The following is a 20,509-nucleotide window of genomic DNA, read 5'->3' as shown; positions in this document are numbered from 1 at the left end:
AAAAAGTATACAGCTGAAAATAAAGGCTTTTAATAGGAGCTAAACATCACAAGTGAGCAAGTGTTAGTCTTCAATTAGGAATAATTAGTTCTGATTCCATTGAAAAAAATCTTACAGTATATGCCATGTCATTATATTAATGAGTCATAAAGGATGGAAACGAAATTAAAAGTAATTAGCTATAATTTTGCATCATGTATCAGCACTGAGAAAGTAAAATGCATTTATGGTTTTCCTCCAGAGAAGCTTTATAATTTAATTGAGGCTAGAAATTACATATGACTTGAGTTCAGTTTTCTATTACCAGTCATCAAGGTAACAACTTCTTTAGAAATGAAATAAAGCTATTTGTTTTTCCTTTAGATGAAAGGTGAATATTATAATATTTTCTAATGGGTTCTTAAAAGATTGTACAAAATCGTTTTAAATTTGGAGGGTATGTCTGTATGAACTTAATGCTCAAACAGTGCTGAGAGATAACCCAGGAGATTGAAGTCACCTAGTTGTGCACCAACGTGGTGACCAATGCTAAACTCCCCAAGTTACATACCCACGCCTTGGTTTTGGTTCAGCTTCTGTAGTGTGTGAGAGAGAAAACCTTAGGGGGAAAAAATTGAAAATTCCCTGCCATTCCAAGTATAACCACCCAACGGTGTCAAGAAATCCATCAGTTCCTGGGCTTCAGAAGGCACACACAATGGCTAAAAGATAGGCCAGTAGCACATTCCCCTCCTACTTATCACATCATATAGGTAAACTGCAAAGAGCTTCTGCCTATTCAGTCCACGTGAATTCCTTTGTTGACAGTGATATCTTAGCTTCACTATCATGGGACTTTCATTGCACCTGAGACTTGCAGTGTGCGTTTTGCATTAAACTTATGTCCTGGGTATAGAGCTGACAGTGTTTGATTATTTCAATCATTGTTGGATGTAACTTAGTCACCTGTAGCCTGTAGCAGTTTGCTGGGCCCCAGTGTTTGAGAAGAATGGGAGGCTGGTAACACACCTTCTCAGCTATCGCCAGCAATCCCTTTGATTCTGAGGCAAGCTACGGCACAGTTTGTTTCAGTATCTCGCAGGGGGCTGAAGGAAAACTTTCACTGTAGGCTTTGATCTTTTTGTCAGTTTCCATCACTTCCATAAATCTCCAGTCTAAAAACTCATCCAACTTTGCCCTCACATTCCTGGAATGTCCCCCTCTCCCTTTAGTATTATTGATGTTCACTTTTACCCAGCAGTTCTAGGTTTCACCGGAAATAAATTATTTCATCCGGTATAAAACACAATTGGCTGGCTTTCTGCCAGATGCTCTGAAAATCATGTGGTGGTTAAGATCCCCTTTTTAAATGCTCACATCTGGCAGCAGCCCAGTTGCAGCAGCTCTTGGACCCACAGCCAAGACACTGATATTCACCTTGTGTCCCATCCCCTCCATATGGGCATGTAACGCTCTGGATGTCATGGAGAATTATGTGGCACCTCTCTCAGTTCTCATGACAGCACCTGGCCCTATGAGACAACAGAGGAGAGTAGAGGTGGAGAGTCCATGGCCTATCTGATACTTTAAAGAGATATAACTACTTACAAGCAAGACAATAAGTAAATCTAGATTCACTGGCTATCAAATCCCCCACTCTGCAGAATCATTTGCCATGATGATTTCTCAACTTCTCAGTCTAAAGGAATAAAAACACCACATGGCTGATAATATTTCCACAAGCTCTTTGTGAGAAAAACTGTTATATTCAAAATATGTATCTCCCAAAGTTGCCTATGTAAGATACAAAGAGCTGCAGGACAATAAGCCCAGAAAACATGGTGACAGGTAGCCACTCCACTATGTTCAAACTAAGTCATCTTAGCCAAACTTAGTCTAAGTCAAATACTAAGTCATCACAGTAAAACCATCTGCAATTAGAACTCAGGTACTTGCATAGTCCCAGGTTGCTCATGTGCTGATGCTGGGTGTGCATAGGGTATATATATGATCACTGTGGCTGCAAATTCAAAACAGTTAGTATAAAAAGTTGCACAGTTGTAGAAATGCAGGCATTTCACAGGGTGGCAGTGTTATACTTACTGCATTTCTAATGTCACCCACTACATAGGACAAGAGGTAACAATGCAAGTTAACAACACTGGCCCAAATACTGCTGAATAACTGGAAGGAACACTTCTAAACATGACCCCTTTAAACGACACATTGGCTTTCACTGCTACTGCCAATATAGGCTGTGGTTTTGAGATACAAATATGTGTCCCCTAAGAACTGTACAGACACTACCAAGCAGCCACCAGATAGCTATACGAGTATAATAACTTTTGATCATTCATAGAATCATAGAATATCAGGGTTGAAAGGGACCTCAGGAGGTCATCTAGTCCAACCCCCTGCTCAAAGCAGGACCAATCCCCAACTAAATCATTACAAAACTGGACTTGATTTAGACTGGGAATCAAGAGATGAAAGACTCCATATCCCCATTATCAAGTCTCTGAGCTACCCAATTCCCCACATAGCCTCTTTCAGTACTTCTCCTTCTCTTATTAATTCTTCTTTTAATAGAACATGTATAAAGAGAAGACAAACATATCAAGTTTAAAATCCTAAATGCTCAAAATTCTGTTATACTTTATAAGTGTAACCCTTCTGCCCCTCTGAGTTGGCAGCAACAAGGGCTGGGTTCAGTATCTAGGGGTTCCGTTTCAATAACGCAATGCAAAACCGGCTCGAGCCCCCACCCAGTGACCTGGGACAATTACGTACCACCCCCCAGGCGCCTCTAGGAGGCAATACTTCCCCTCTCGCAAGCACGGAGTCTGAGTGTAGCAAAAGCCTTTTAATAAAGGAGGGAAATAATGCAGCATTATGTTGGGGAAACAGCACAAAAAGGATTCATAACACAAACCATGAGCAAAAGACCCACCTCCAAGTAAGTTTGGCAGTGTCCTTTTCCCCTCAGGGTCTTAAGTCCAATCACCCCAAAGTCCAACAACCCCAAAGTCTCTGTCCCTGGTCAGTGCCGCCCCAGAGTTCAGAAGTTTATCTGCAGAGTTTTACCCCCCCCAGCCTGGGCGGAAATGGGGGGGAGGGGCGCACACGGGATGTTAAGGGGCACCTTACGTGGTCCGAGGCTGACTGCCCCACCTCTCCGTGAAGTTCTGCTGCAGCCTTTACCACGAATGGCTCCGCTCTACCAGCCGCGCCGCGCCGCTCCGCTCCTCCAGCCGTCGCTGCAAACTGCTCCGCTCTGCTCCCCGTTCCGTGGGCCGCTCCAACCGTCCCACAAACTGCTCAGCTCTGCCAGCCGCTCCACTCCACCAGCCGTCCCATGAACCTCTCCAGCTGCCCCCGCAAATGGCTCAGCTCCGCTCTGCGCCACTCCGCTCCGCTCTGCGCCACTCCGCTTGCTGTTCCATGGGCTGCTCCAACTGTCCCACAAAACTGCTCGGCTCTGCCAGCTGCTTAGCAATATATCTTCAGGCTCCGCCACTGGTTAACACAGCACTCAGTGATCTCAGCTCAGCAATTTTAGCTCTTTTAGTGATTTCAGCTCTTAGTGATTTCAGCTTGTAGTAGGGGAGCCCCAGTGCTGGTGCACCATTGGCCCAAAGCGAATTCAGTTCAGCAACTTCTAGCTAGACTCCTAATGGAAGCAAACTTAGCTCTGCTATTCAACAGTGGAGAGAGGGGGGTAGTGCAATTGGTGTTCCAGGCCCTCAAAAGGGGGCCCATACCATCAGGTACACATACCTGTCCCCAACCTCTCTCAATTCACTGGGTTTTGTAACCCATGTCCCTTGTCTAGCGAGTGCTACTTAGTTACTGGTGAGTCCCTCTGTCATACAACAGTTCCACTGGCCTTGATTCACAGAATCAGGGTAACAACACTTTATTCTTCCTGCCCCAATAACAGAGAAACTGGGGATCCCACACCAGCCAAAGTAACCACTTTCAGTTGTTGTTGTCCCAGGCTAGGCGGGTGGGTGTGCCTATGCAAACAAGATCAGCCCCTGAAGTTCTTTTCCACCCTCGCCATAATTCACCACCAGATATCAGGGTAGAGCTTATACTGACTGCTTACATAAGCAATTGTACAATTGTTCTTCAGCAGTTTACAAACTATGCTTTAATTATTTGAGTTAAGAGTTCATTTTTATGGATATGAATTTCATAGCTTTTTTTCTTTGATGTCCACCTCGCTGTGATTTCAGCAATATTTAAGGTGTATATTCATTTCAATGCAAACATTACATAATGCATTGTTCAGTTTTAATTCCTTCCCCTTACCTACCTCCCACCAAAAAAAAGAGAGAAAGAAATCAGGACATTTGAAGTTAAAAAAAATAAACTTTTAATTTTGTTACAAAACTGAAAGTTTTGATAACTTCAAAAATAATGTAATGTGACAGCAAATTTAAATCTATCACATAAACATTATTGTCAGAGAAGGGCCAAAACCAGAGGCCCAGATATGTACTTATTTTCCTGTCATAGTTCTAATGCACTTGAAGTCTTTAGAACAGCTCAAGAGAGTTTGCCTCTATAATCAAAACCTGGATCTTGGTACGTGGCGCTGGTCAGCATGGAACCTGAACCTAATCTGGAGACAAGTGATATCAAGTCTGGGTCTTCAGAAGCTTCCCCCCCTCTCCCTCCAGACACCTGCAGTGAGGTTAAAATGCTTCAGCCAAACAAGGTCACTGATATTTACAGTATATGATTTCAGATGTCATACAACCTCCTCTCAGAGGCTCTACAGTTCAAGCTCTAGATTCTATGACAACTAACTTTAGAAGAAGCCCATATCCAAGCCTCCACAGCCATTCCCTTATTTAACCATCACTTCCCGCTAGTGACTCATGAGAGTCCATATAACAGAAAGTAAATAAGTTCCTGGATCTCAAAAAACAAAGTAAAATTTGTGCTTCTATTATCTAAATGAAACAGACAACATCCTCCCCTAACTGTGGACAGGCAGATCTTGTAGGGGAAGACATTTTATCCTCTCTATGGCCAGTTTCCTTGACATTTGTGCACTTCTTCCTCAGGCTCAGACCAAGGAATCTTAAGAAAATTAGGGAATGTTTTAAAGGGATGTAGTCTCCTGTAAGAAGAAAAGAAATGGAGCAAAAAGTTCTTCTTGGTTTGTTTCTGGCCTTACTCCATAATGCAATGCCATCATCTTACTGCTCACCATTATTATTAGAGGACCGAGACATATTTTATTGTTGGCTGCCCATGAAAACCCACCATTGACTGCATCCAATTATTTGGATCCCTCTTTCATGTAAAAGGTCTTTCAGCAGCTCTCCATTCATAAATAGACGTTTTAAGCAGCAGTTAACCTTAATAATGTTATCATCCACTGCAGTTCCTTGAAAGATTATCCACTCAACTCACACAAGTCAGGACTCCCAGGTTTTAGAAACTTGGAAGGTGATGTTTGGGGTTATGGGATAAAAGAGAAAGTCACAAAAGATATAAATAGGGGTAAATTTTCAAAACATCGTAAGAGGCTTTAGTTGCACAACTCCTGGCCAAGCTATTCTAACTTAGGCCTGGTCTACACTACGGGGTTAGGTCAAATTTAGCCGAGTTAGGTCGATTTAAAAATGACTGCGTCCACACAACCAACCCCGTTCCGTCGACCTACAAGGCTCTTAAAATCGACTTCTGTACTCCTCCCCGGCGAGGGGAGTAGCGCTAAAATCAAATTTGGGGTAGTGCAGACGCAAATCAACGGTATTGGCCTCTGGGAGCTATCCCAGAGTGCTCCACTGTGACCGCTCTGGACAGCACTTTGAACTCTGATGCACTAGCCAGGTACACAGGAAAAGCCCCGGGAACTTTTGAATTTAATTTCCTGTTTGGTCAGCATGGCGAACGCAGCAGCACTCAGCAGCACAGGTGACCATGCAGTCCCACAATCGCAAACAAGCTCCAGCATGGACAGAAAGGGAGACACTGGATCTGATTGTTGTATGGGGAGAAGAATCTGTGCAGGCAGAACTCCGATCCAAAAGAAGAAGTGCAAATATATTTGCCAAAATCTCACAGGGCATGTTGGACAGAGGCTACACCAGGGACACACAGCAGTGCTGCGTGAAAGTTAAGGAGCTCAAGCAAGCCTACCAAAAGACAAAGGAGGCAAACGGTTGCTCTGGGTCAGAGCCCCATACATGCCGCTTCTATGAACAGCTGCATGCCATTCTGGGGGGGGACCCTACCACTATCCCACCACTGTCCGTGGACACCTGCAAGGGGGGAAGTCTCAAGGAACATGGAGGAGGATTGTGTGGATGAAGAAGAGGAAAATGCGCAGCAGGTAAGCGGTGAAACCATTCTCTCCGGCAGCCAGGAACTTTTCATCACCTGGAGCCAATACCCTTCCAAGGCAGGATCCCCGACCCTGAAGCCGGAGAAGGCACCTCTGGTGAGTGCACATTTGTAATTACAGTACAGGGTTTAAAAGCAATAGTGTTCATGGTCACCTGGTTAAAATAGGGGAATTTTTGTAAGGGAACAGTAAAAGGACCCCGTTCAGGCTGGGCTGTTTGTGCTTGACTAAAAGGGATCATCCCGGAGAATAGCCATGTGGCGGGGGGAGGGGAGAAGGGATCATCCCAGAGAATAGCCACGCGGTGGGGTGGGGGTAGGTGTGTGCTGCACATCTACCCGAATACTGCAGCCCCTCCTTTTAAATGTGAAACCCAACCAATTGCTTACTCTGGGAAAGGGGGGCGCTGCAGTTTGAAAACATTCCCACGTGTTATGAAGGCGTAAGAAGCCAACCCAATTTTACTCTCCCTTTTTATCTCCCCCCAGGTGCAAATGTTTCTACGCTCCCCCATCATCTCCGTCTCTGCAGTTATCGCAGATTAGAAGGCGAAAAAAAACACACCTGCGATGACATGTTTTCTTAGCTGATGCAGTCCTCCCGCACTGATAGGACACAGCTTAATGCATGGAGGCATTCAGTGGCAGAGGTTAGGAAAGAATTAAGTGAGCACGAAGAGCAAAGGCAGGACGCAATGCTGAGGCTAATGGGGGAGCAAACTGACATGCTGAAGCGTCTGTTGGGGGAGCAAACGGACATGATGAAGCATGTGTTGGACCTGCAGGAAAGCCAACAAGAGCACAGACTCCCACTGCATCCACTGTGTAACTGCCATCCCTCCTCCCCATGTTCCATAGCTTCCTCACCCAGACGCCCAAGAACGTGGGGGGGGGGCACCCTCCGGGCACCCAGCCACTCCACTCCACTCCAGAGGATGGCCCAAGCAACAGAAGGCTGTCATTCAAGCAGTTTGATTTTTAGTGTGGCTACAATAAACAATGTGGCCTTGTCCTTCCCTCCTCCTCCACCCCACCTGGGTTACCTTGTCCGTTATCTAATTTTTTTAATTAATAAAGAAACAATGCATGGTTTCAAAACAATAGCTACTTTATTTCAAAGGGGGGGGAGGGTGTATGGCTTACAGGGAATTAAAATCAACAAAGGGGGTGGGTTTGCATCAAGGAGAAACACACACAACTGTCACACCGAAGCCTGGCCAGTCATGAAACTGGTTTTCAAAGCCTCTCTGATGCGCAGCACGCCTTGCTGTGCTCTTCTAATCGCCCTGGTGTCTGGCTGCTCAAAATCGGATGCCAGGCAATTTGCCTCAACCTCCCACCCCACCATAAATGTCTCCCCCTTACTCTCACAGATATTATGGAGCACACAGCAAGCAGCAATAACAATGGGAATGCTGGTTGCGCTGAGGTCTGACCTACTCAGTAAACTGCGCCAGCGAGCTTTTAAATGTCCAACGGCACATTCTACCACCATTCTGCACTTGCTCAGCCTATAGTTGAACTGCTCCTTACTACTGTCCAGGCTGCCTGTGTAAAGCTTCATGAGCCAGAGGAGCAAGGGGTAGGCTGGGTCCCCAAGGATAACTATTAGCATTTCAACATCCCCAATGGTAATTTTGTGGTCTGGGAAGTAAGTCCCTTCTTGCAGCTGCTCGAACAGCCCGGGTTCCTAAAGATGCGAGCAGCATGCACCTTTCCCGGCCATCCCACGTTGATGTCAGTGAAACATCCCTTGTGATCCACCAGTGCTTGCAGCGCCATTGAGAAGTACCCCTTGCAGTTCACGTACTGGTTAGCAAGGTGATCCGGTGCCAAGATGGGGATATGCGTTCCATCTATCGCCCCACCACAGTTAGGGAACCCCATTGCAGCAAAGCCATCCACTATGACCTGCACATTTCCCAGAGTCACTACCCTTGATAACAGAATGTCAATGATTGCATCGGCTACTTGGATCACAGCAGCCCCCACAGTAGACTTGCCCACTCCAAATTGATTCCCGACTGACCAGTAGCAGCCAGGCATTGCAAGCTTCCAGAGGGCTATCGCCACTCGCTTCTCAACTGTCAGGGCAGCTCTCATCTTGGTATTCCTGCGCTTCAGGATGGGGGAAAGCAACTCACAGAGTTCCAGGAAAGTGGCCTTACGCATGCAAAAGTTTCGCAGCCACTGTGAATCATCCCATACCTGCAACACTATGCAGTCCCACCAGTCTGTGCTCCTTTGCCTGGCCCAGAATTGGAGTTCCACTGTAACAACAAGCCCCAGTGGCGCCATGATGTCCCAATTGCCACAGTCCGTGCTTTCAGGAACGTCTGTGTCCATGTCCTCATCAAAATCCTCCTCGTGCTGGTGTCTCTTAGCCCAGTTCTGCATATACTCCAGGATAACATGCAAGGTGTTTACAATGCTCCCAATGGCAGCGGTGACAGTGAACTGAGTGGGCTCCATGCTTGCCATGGTATGGCATCTGCAGGAGAGCAGGACAGCAGAGTTGCAGCAGAAGCAGTGGATGACGATGGTTAGCTGTCCTACTGCACCGTCTGCTGACGGCAGCACCTAGGAGGACCAGAACGGCTCCCTCGAGCTCATCGCTGGGGAACAGGAGAGCAGAGTTGCAGCGGAAGCGGTGGATGACGACTGTTAGCACTGTGCACATTTCAGACAAAGTGGACAAATTTGCTATTGAGACTGAGCTCATTTACAAGAGCAGGAGAGCAGAGTTGCAGCGGAAGTGGTGGATGACGACGGTTAGAAGTCCTACTGCACCGTCTGCTGACAGCAGCACCCAGGACACAACAGCAACGGTGAGCTGAGCAGGCTCCATGCTTGCCGTGGTATGGCGTCTGCATGGAAAAAAGGCGTGAAATGATTGTCTGCCGTTGCTTTCACGGAGGGAGGGGCAACTGACAACATGTACCCAAAACCACCCGTGACAATGTTTTTGCCCCATCAAGCATTGGGAGCATAACCCAGAATTCCAATGAGCGGCTGAGACTGCGGGAACTGTGGGATAGCTACCCACAGTGCACCACTCCGTAAGTCGATGCTAGCCACGGTAGTGAGGACGCACTCCACCGACTTAATGCACTTAGTGTGGACTTACGCAATCAACTGTATAAAATCAATTTCTAAAAATCGATTTCTATAAAATCGACCTAATTTCATAGTGTAGACATACCCTTAGCCTTTTCAATAAACTTTTAAGGCTGTCTGTGGAAGAGGGACAGGTCACCAGGAGACAAACACCAGCCAATCAGCAAGTGGACAGGGCAGCAGGCATCCACAACTATTCCATTTAGCAGATTTATACTGTCCCTCCATTTCTTTACAGAGAGCCTACCTAAAATCAAACCCTCTTAAAATCACTTCTGTTTAAAGCACCTTTTATCAAGTCCTAGACAAAAACCACATTAAGATGAAAGTTAAGGTTGAGAGGAGAGTTGGGCAAATAATGAATTTTTTTGGTTCACTGGCAGCTGCAAAAAAAAAAAAAGAAAAGAAAAGAAACACAAAATTTCGTTTTGGGTGAAACCAAACATGACATTTGTCAAATTTTTTTCAGCAAAACGAAATGTCAACAACAACAAAAAAGTCAAAATTAATCAAAATATTTCGATATGACTGAAATGAAAATTTTCAAGTCAAAACATTTCAGGAATGTCAAAAGGTAACATTTCGTTCCAACCTGAAATAATTACATTTACACTTTCAGGCATTTTCACCTACACAAGCAAAAGACAAAATGGCCAGTGGAGGAGGTGCCAGCAGTGGCTCCTTTATAAGCTGTCACTCATTCTTAGTGACAATTTGTAGGCATTTGTTATGAACAGCCATTGGGCCAGGGAAAAGAGTGTGAATGACTATGTCGTGGTGGTTAGGGCACTCACCTAGAATGTGGAAGACTCAAGTCCCTGCTCCAGTGACTCCTTAATTATTTATAAAAGGTGGAACAACTTCAAGAGGAGAGACTGAAAAAGCCCCATATTAGAATATCTCATAACCCAGTGCTTAGGATACTTTCCTGTAATGACCCAAGCAGGCATCCACAACTATTCCATTTAGCAGATTTATACTGTCCCTCCATTTCTTTACAGAGAGCCTACCTAAAATCAAACCCTCTTAAAATTACTTCTGTTTAAAGCACCTTTTATCAAGTCCTAGACAAAAACCACATTAAGATGAAGTTAAGGTTGAGAGGAGAGTTGGGCAAATAATGACCCAAGTTCAAATCTCTTCTCCACATCAGGGGAGTTCCCTTACCACTGGGCTACAGCTTACAAAGGAGGAGGAGATGGTAGCACCCCCCCCCCCCCGACACACACACACACACACCTCTTCCCCCATTTTGGGACTACTTTGCTTGCTTTTGTTAAAATGCCTGAAAGTCAAAATGCAATTTTTCAGGTCAAAACAAAATGAAACATTTCGTTTCAACGCTACTGAAAATCTTTGACTTTTTCTATTTTGTCAAAACTATTCAGAGAACTCGACACAAATTCACAAAACGTTTCAGTTGACCTGAAACTGAATTTTTTAGTAAATAAACTATTTGTCCAAAAACATTTCACCCAGCTCTAGTTAAGAATACATGCCAGTAATTTAGGATAAAATACATTACAGGGATTCAAGCTTTATTAACCCAGTAAATTCATTTAAGGTTAAATTTAAAAGAAAACCAGACATGTTAAGGAATGGAAATTCACAGTTAAGACACCCAAACAACCTTAACTCTGCTCTGTAGTGACATTATGAGGGGAAATTAAAAAAAATTTCGAATGTGTCTTTCAAAATCAGTGTACAGTACTCTAATCTGGATCCACAAAACACTAAAAAGCCTACACTACATTTGCATGGTTTTTGCAGTGTCACTACAGAGCAGAGATGGAGGATAAACATTGTCATGAAGAATAACGAGAAAAAATTAACAATAATCATAAAACATATATTCAAATGTATCCTATGCACAAGATTTCAGAGTTTAAACTATACAGGAAGTTTGACAAGGCAAAACTAAGGTCGTTTGGGTGTTCTAAATCTGCATTTCAGTGCAAATATTCAGAAAATTCATTCTGAATGCACAGAGTAAATTCTGTAATCTTGGAGTGGATATGATATATTCCAGACATAATGCAGGATTCAACTTCTTTGTTAAGTGCAAAATTAAACTCAACCTTGACTATGGAGTCTGTACCAATGCCTCCACAACAAGTCAGTGAGTCATGAACACCATTATTTAAATTCTTTCCTCTGCTGTTCAACATATTCATTAATGATCTGGAAAAGGGAGTAAACAGTGAAGTGGCCAAGTCTGCACATGATACAAAATTATTCAAGATAGTTAAGTCCAAAACTGACCGCGAAGAGTTGCAAAGGGATCTCACAAAATTGGGTGACTGGGTGACAAATGGCAGATGAAATTCACCATTGAGGAGTACAAAGTAATGCACATAGGAAAAAATCATCCCAACTACACATATATAATGATGGGTTCTAAATTAGCTGTTACCACTTAGGAAAGATCCTGGCGTCACCATGGATATTATTCTGAAAACTTCAGCTCATTGTGAAGCAGCAGTCAAAAAGGTTAACGATGTTCGGAACTATTAGGAAAAGGATAAAAAATAGGACAGAAAATATCATAATGCCTCTATATAACTCCATAGTGTGCACACACCTTGAATACTGTGTCCAGTTCTGGTCACCCCATCTCTAAAAAGATGTAGTGGAACTGGAAAAGGTTCAGGGAAGGGCAACAAAGATGATCAAGGTAATGATTTCCATACAAGGAGAGACTAAAAAGATTAGGGCTGTTCAGCTTAGAAAAAGAGATGACTAAAATAGGATATGATAGAAGTCTATATCTTCATGAATGGTGTGGAAAAAGTGGATACAGGAGTGTTATTTATACTTTTCCACAATACAAAAATCAGGTGTCACTCAATGAAATTAACAGGGAGCAGGTTTAATACAAATAAGAGGAGGTACTTCTTCACACAACACACAACTAACCTGAGGAACTCATTGTGATGACCAAAAGTATAACTGGGCTCAAAAAAGAGCCAGATCAGTTCATGGAGGATAGCCACGATAGTCAGGGATGCTTGGGGTGACCTAAACCTCTGACTGCCAGAAGCCAGGAGGGGAAATCTGGAGTGGATCATTCAAACTGCCCTGTTTTGTACACTCACCCTGAAGCTCTGGTACTGGCCACTGTCAGAGACTGGTTACCGGGCTAGATAGACCATTGGTCTGACCCAGAATGACAGTTCTTATGTTCTGATGTTTGCAGAATCAGTGCTCTAGTCTACTGCTAGGTAACAACATGCCTCAAGCAAACATGATTTGCAGATAATGGATTCCTGTAGTCTCCATATTTTTCTGAAATAACATCACTGCACATTACCTGTAGCTTTGATTTGTTTTATTTGATTCTATTTTTTTTTCTTTTCTTTTCTTTTTTTAAGGTGAAGAGTGCAGTTGAATGGATTAGTGCTGAAATGAACCTTACACGGTAAATTACATCTGCACTATTATTTCTCAAATGAGCTAGTGCCACTTTAAATCAAGCTACTTTTACTTCAGTGTCTTTAATTTTATAAGTGCTTTGCTCCAGAGCTTTCTATTAAGTGAAGTGTTTTTTAAATGAGTCTTAAATAATTTAAATATATCTTTTCTGACGAATATCCCCTTCCAAGCAGGATTTTGTCAATTTTATGTTTTTTAAGAAAAAGAAAAAACAGAGAAAGTACTTTATGATTTCATCCACAGCATTATAAAAGCAAGAGAAACCGGGCTTTAAAAAAAAAGCCTCAACATTCAGAAGCAGGCACGAACTGACAAGGATTATAACGTGGTGATTTATTTGCCTTGTTTCCATCTCTTCCTACTTTAATGAAGTCACGAATGAAAGACAAATAAGGGACGTTTCTTATTTTTAATTGGTGTGAAGGGTTGTGTTGTATTTGTTGGAGTTCTGAACCAGGCTACTTTATCATCTTAATTCTACCCTTCCCCACACTCATGCCCCTACAGCTCTCATACTCATATTGTTTCGCAATTTTAGATCATTTAAAAAAATGGTTTGAATGCCCTGACTTTCAGCCAGCTCATTCCTGCATAGGTGACTGGAAATGCCAGGTTTCTGCTTGTGGCGCTCCCTCCCGTGGCTTCACTGTGAGGAGGAAATGCCGTTCTGTGCTGCAACCCCTCTATATGGAACTGGAAAGGGATTCAGCCGGCCTAACCAGAAGATCTCGATGGAGATAAAGGCCATCTGTGTGGAAACCCTGTACCTCTCTAAACTGCCTTCCTGGCTTCAACTAGTGCCTTTCTCCCTCTTGGAACCATGCTGCCAGGGGCTCCTCTACCAGCCCCAGACCCCTCCTCAAGACAGATGTCTGCATTAACTTGTCAAGTTCTACAAAAGCTTCATTAAACCTAGGTTGGAATCCTCATGAGTTGGAGGGGGATGAGTAAAGAGCTACATAGACTGGCCGTCTTACCTGCCCTGACCCCTGTCTCCCAAAGCCCAGCTTCCTCCACACCCATGGATCCCTGGAGGAACATTTGGGGAGGGGAAAGGGAACAATGCCACAGAAACAGCAATCCCCTATGTAGGCCAGGATTTTGGCTTCTCCTTGCAGAGAAGGCAGCTTGGACCAAAAATCCATAAATGATTCCTAAATGGTAGCAGCCAAACCACATCTCAGATATTAGTGAGCAGCATGATACAGGTACAGTATGAGAGCTACTGGCAATATCCTGTGAGGGAATGGAATTAAAACACTGTTACTGCCCCCCGTCAAGAAGAAATTATATGGGTAAAATGGGGCAAGGTAAAGAATTATTAACACAACAGCGACAAAGGTGGGCTATATGATACGCCTTCCTTCTATATGCACTAACTAGTTCATGAGACAACATAGGAGTGAGCAGCAACTCACCCTCCACCCGTTTGGTGGTCAGTAAATTTAGGTGAGCTGTCACCTTATTTCACCCTCCCTTATTAAGTTCTTGCACTTCTCTGTTAGGCAACTAAGAATGGAATAAATTGGATGGTGACTATGATAAGTTTTGCATGATCTCTAATTTTCTAGCAATATTGCTAAATAAGTCTCTGTACTGTACTATTGGAGAAAGATGGATGGATCAAACTCAGACTCAGTGTCAATAGGTAAACAGTGTAAACTCCGTTGATTTACCCAAAGGCCCTTGTGGTAGGCCTGAATTTGCCTTGTTTCATTTTAGAGTAAATCTCAAGGACAAATGTCTGTATTTTGTCCTGCACTGTTAAGTCTCCAGCACTGAGCAGATGACAACTGCAACTTAATTGGCTTAGTCACTGACCTGCTGGATTGTGAACTACATCCAAGACTGCAATGGGCCTTCTCTTTGGGGCAATGCAACACCCTTGTGTCTCGAAATTGCATTGTGACAAGCCTTTGAATGTCTAGCCCCAGAACTCCCCTTTCAACTTCACAGCCCTGTATGAATAAGGCCACTCCAGGGGCATGCCATGACAGAAAGAGGCATGCAGATATTTGTACTCTGGGAAGAATATAAGTGGTAGGTATTACTTAAGAGACATTTTTCTTCAGATATGAGTGTACACACATATACTAACATGATATTACTATTTGCTCAAGATAAGGGAGAAATGTAGTTTCTGGAGCACATGTGTAAAGTAAGAGCAGGGAGCTGAAAGGCAAGAGAGTGAAGAATGACTAAGCAAGTGCCTAGAAATATTAAAGGGCTGTTATTTGTCTCTGTGTTTGAGATTTTGCCTACACAGTGCCCTCAGACGTAATACTACGCATCAGAAAAGGTGACATTCTTTGTCTAACCCTTTAATATCTTGATGGGTTGCACACGCTTTTGGATACATACACAATGGTCACTTGTTCAATGTGAGGGTTGAGTCAGGGAATGAATCATAAAAATACACATCTTACCACACCAAAAAGGTTCTATGATACCATGGTGCTGATAAATTGAATTCTACACTATTCCTATTGACAGATTTTACAAATCTGTCCCATTAACATATTTGTAGATCTCACTCCACACATGAATGTGAATGATATTTATATTAATAACAGCATTATTCCTCTGAACGATTTGCAAAGAAATCAGAGATGATAAAGAAGCCACACCATAAATAAGATAGAGCCAAAAATATAAGGAAGGGCAAAGCGGTCACAAAAAACTGAACTGATGCTCAATTTAGGCCAGACCCTGTTCTGTCCTGTACACAGACACATGGGAGTAACCAGGTATAAAGTGCTTCCTTGTGCCAGCAACCAACACCACCATTCACAGGGCAAGAGGGGAAGCGCACTCTGCACAGCGTCTACGTTCCCAGACTGAACAAGAGAAGGGAGGACAGCCTTCCCCTCTACAACTCACAGGTCAGCATAGCTGTCCTGATGCATCAGTAACTGAATGCTGCACCTGATATTGACTTGGAGCACTTTACTACTTCCCCAGAGCAGTAAGGAAACCAGGAGGGAGACTGTGAATCCTAGAGTTACAATATTTCCTAGGCAGCTCCAGGAAAACACAACAGTATGTGGCCTCATTGCTCAGAGCAGACTGAAAGCTTATCATCACATATTTATAATAATAAAATCATAATTAATAATTAATAAATATAAATCACCTTCAGCTGAGATACTAGGGGTTCTGCACAGCTGAAATATAAAACCTACCAGCCACAAGAGAAGGAGATTAAACCAGATCATGTAATAACAACAATTTTTTTTGAAGTAACAAATCGTTAAAGTTCCTCTTCCTCTCCAAGTGCAATTTTTATTTATAATAATAACCTGACTGACAGAGAGAGAGAGAGAGAGAGAGAGAGAGAGAATGGCTCTATAGCCCGTGCTCATGGCATTCACCTGAGGGGGGGACAGCCAGGTTCCAGGCCCTTCTCCAATGAAAATTTAAATTATTTATAGAAAATAGCTTCAACAGAAGAGACAGAGAAACCCATCCGAGAATACCAAATATCCCAGTGGTTAGGCACTCACCTGGGATGAGAGATTTGGGTTCAAGTCCCTACTCCAGAGCAGGTATTCAAACCACATCCCAGGCAAGTGCCTTGGGCTATTGAGTATAAAGGAGTTACTGCCACCATCTCCTCCTCGGTTTGGTGAAAAACTGAAACATGTCAAAGCAAACTATTTCGATGTTTCCAAATTTTTTCTTTTTTTCTTTCCGACCAAAACAATTCACCAGAATGGACCCGAGTTCACTAAATGTTTCAGTGGACCCAAATCTGCATTTTTCAGAAAAAGAAGATTCAGCCAAAAAAAAATATTCACCCAGCTATAGTCTCCACATTGTTTTGGAGGGGAAAATAATGACAAAGAAAAAGCATCCTGGTCCTAGCGTCCACTTTCTCCGCCACTACACGTCAGGAACCCCATCAACTAAGTCACACCAGTGTAAGTCTGAGTAAAATCAAGCCCATCAAATTCTGTAGCAGTGTGTGTGATGTGTGTATTTTAGTTAATATGTTATGTTGTGTGCAATAGATCTGAGTTACAATTCTGTTAAAAACTTAACCTTGCATTCTTGACATTTATGCACATAAAATCTCAATCAAAAGGATGCATTAATGTAGATTTCTGCACTTGATTGCTTTGTTTTTAAGGGAATTAAAAAAATACAAAGGAAAAAGAAACAGGATTGATAAAAATCTGAATGTGAGTTGGGATATTCAAACCACCCCACATTCAAATCTGTGTCTGTCTGCGTCCATAGACTGTCTTTTGTTTTATTCTTAGATTGTAAGTTCTTTGGGGCAGGGATTGTCTTTTTGCTTTGTGTTTGTACAGCACCTAGCACAATGAGATCCTGGTCTACGATGGGGGCTTCCAGATGCTACAGTAATACAAATAATAAATGTTCTATGACATAATAATCAAATAAATGGACTAGTGAAGTAAACAGTTGTGAGGTTTTTTGGTCAGAAGGAGTACAAGGTCATTGCAGAGTGAGGAACAAGGGGCTGCATGGGGCTTTTGGAAGATAGACTGAAGATGCTTGTCATTCTGGTGGGTGGAGCATTAGGCAGGTGGGAGACGGTCAGGTTGGGGTTGTTTGTCACTTGGTAGGAGTCCCCAGACAACTTTCCTTCCTCTCTACCTCTAACCATAGCCTTACCATCTCTCTATGTTCTTCTCCATCAAAACGATCTCTCCTCCTTTGTTGTACCCCACTCCCTTTCTTGAAAGAGCCTGGGACAAAGCTACCCCTGTGCTGGGCCATGGTGTAGTGAGACTGCTTTGAACAATATGTACCCTGAACAATATGAATCTGGAGCGTTCCACATCTTGACTGGCCATGCTCAGAGCTTCTGTATGTCTGGAGTTCTGAATAATGAAATAAAGCTTTTGGGGGGAGCCTGAAATATCCTCACTTTCCTAAGCAGGCACTAGTCTGTGAGCTCCTGTCATTGTATCATTTAACTTTTCCTCAGTAGCTGAAACTCACATAGACATGAACATATTCTTGGCAACATCTCTAAGTTTTGACATTGATTGGGGTTTCCTATTCGTTTTCTGCCAACAGGAATGGCATAATCGTCAATGAATAAATCATTTCTCGAACTAGAAGGGCTACCAAGTAACTAAAACATCGCTTATCATAACCCGGAAAAAAATATTTCCTACTGGAAGTGCCATGAGCATTCTGAACCAAAAGAAAAAATATTAAGGACCATACTTACTATATGTCGTGCTGCAAAGACTCCATCAACTATTGCACAACAGAATGCTGCTACCACTCCAAAGCTGATAAATACGATGGATGCTACCAACTAGAAAGAGAAAAGCGGATTTAACAACTTGTTCAGTGCAATTCTTGAGACACAATTATAAAACAAATTGCTTTGGCAAACTAGAACGAGACGTTTCACTTGTGTCATCAAATGTAATCACTTAGTTTGCCACCAATTCAGTGAGAATACCGGTGGTACAAGGCAACAAGGCAGAAATTCTTGCAGCTACCAGTACCTCTGAATTGATATAAAACCCAGTTTGTTGGAAAAGCTTAAATCTTTCCATTAAAAATGAAAAAAGCTGTAAGAGCTATTAAATTCAATGGTGATTTCTCCTAAATCAAGTGTATCAAATAAACCAGCAGTGGTCTCTGTAGGGTGCATGGCAAAGACAAAAGCCACTTCCCCATTGGCTCATATAAATCTGTAAAGCGTTGTTACAGCAGTAGCAATTCATGCGCACAAATAAGAACCTTGCAACAAGCTAATAACCAGCCAAATGCACATCCGTCAACTGTAAGAAAGCTTTTGCTACCCCAACCAGCTTATTGATTCTTTTTCCCTTAGAAAAATCCAAGTACTAAAGTTATATTCCATGTTTAGCTCCTCCACATTGTTTATAAGATTTTCCAAAACTGCCTGGAATCACCTCATTTCCTCTGGAGTTTGTTTAAACATTTCCCAACATTTAAGATGTTCTGAATACATTAAGTGAAGCATTTTATTTATTTAAATCAAAACAAAGCAGAAATACCATCAAAATATTCCAACTTTGAAATGCCCTAGTACGCTACAATTAAATGTTATAGCACATCATTCATACATACATGCTATATCATAATACTCATCAGCTACCATAATGGAAATGTAGCTAAGTACAGTAGACAAAGTGATGTATCAATGGTTGGTAAGAAGTGCTGGAGTGGCAGGGAAACAGAGTATAAGAAAAGGAGCTCTGGCAGTTTGTACACTTACAGGTGATCTCTCAACCTTTTAAGCCATCTAAGTCAATTAATATACCTTAAATAATAATTTGCCCTGACAATCTTCACACCTTGACCCTGATCCTATTTACTTCTATGTACTGAGAGGAGTCCCACTGATCGCAACAGGGCTTCTCACAGAACATAAACTTAAGCATTTGCATAAGTCTTTGCAGGATCAGAACCTTTATTCCTAAGGTGCAGTGGGGGAGGTTTAAGGTTTATTTTATTATTTAATATTAGCTCTCCCCCACATTGACTCCAACAGAGACCAACTCTCCCCTTACAGGAGCTGGTGCCAGTAACTGCAGGAGGCAGGTGACGCTATACAGATCCTTAGGGGTTGTCTACACTTACTGGGGGATTGACGAGCGGTGATCGATGCATCGGCAGTCGATTTAGCGGATCTAGTGAAGACCCACTAAATCGACCGCTGATCGCTCTCCCATGGACTCCTGTCCTCCACCAAATTGAGAAGAATAAGGGGAGTAGACGGAAGAGCGTCTCCCATAGACATCGCGTAGCGTGGACCCCAAGGTAAGTAGATCTAAGCTACGTCGATTTGAGTTATGCTATTCACGTAACTCAAATTGCGTAGCTAAGATTGAATTTTCCCTGTAGTGTAGATAAGGCCTTATTCTCACCATCATGGAATCTTCTGTCTTTAAAGACTTTCATTGAAATGGGCATCCTCGAAGTAGCTATGGGTTTTTCCCCCTCTGCTCTCTCCCAAGTCTCTTACTCAGTCTGAATCTAAACTATAGAGGTGGAAGGAAAGCACATTGGAGCAGCAACGGGGGAGTCGTTGGTCTTCCTGTGTGTTTTATAGTGCCTAGCACATTTGGTTGCTACCACAATATAAACAACAATCATAATCTGCAACTGCTGGTTTTCGTCTTACAAGTCTACTAGCGACAGTTCTGGACTTCATTTCAATTATCTCATTAAGATTGTAATTAAAATCAATTAAGGACATATTATTCATGGAACAGAAGGGCTAGTGTTGCCCTTCTCTTAACAGATAGAGACCAATTCTTATGCCAGCCACACACACTCAATAACAGTTGCTTATTCTTAGTTAAGTATTGGGCTCAGTAGATTTGTGGTTTGCCTGTGATCCAATGAGCACTCTATCACTAACATCATCCTCCAAGCACATAATTCATTACTTAAAAACATGTTACAAAAATATTACACAGCTGATACATCAGCCACACTAAGACAACACATAATTCCCAGTACTCCAAGCATGCATTAAATTGATACAAAGGACCAATAAAGGCCAGAGCAGCCTCATTGGCAGAAGCTATTAAGGAGACACATGCTCAGAGTAGTTCACAACTGCCCTGGCCAGAACTCTTTCCAGGCCATTGCCACC

At 42.8% G+C, this 20,509-nt stretch overlaps 1 protein-coding gene across 1 annotated transcript in view; it reads right to left on the bottom strand.

Annotated features, from left to right (window-relative positions):
• Window positions 1–20,509, bottom strand: part of TMEM255B (transmembrane protein 255B) — a 130,526-nt gene that overhangs the window by 59,729 nt on the left and 50,288 nt on the right. Inside the window, exon 3 of the mRNA XM_026659108.1 lies at window positions 18,098–18,187. Within this exon, the coding sequence (XP_026514893.1) occupies window positions 18,098–18,187 (90 nt within the window). The remainder of the gene's footprint in view (window positions 1–18,097; window positions 18,188–20,509) is intronic.

This window comes from Terrapene carolina, unplaced genomic scaffold (genome assembly GCF_002925995.2).
Source record: "Terrapene carolina triunguis isolate 2854851 unplaced genomic scaffold, T_m_triunguis-2.0 Scaffold21, whole genome shotgun sequence".
In the NCBI taxonomy this organism is placed as follows: Eukaryota; Metazoa; Chordata; order Testudines; family Emydidae; genus Terrapene; species Terrapene triunguis.
This window is presented reverse-complemented; position numbering and strand designations above follow the sequence as displayed.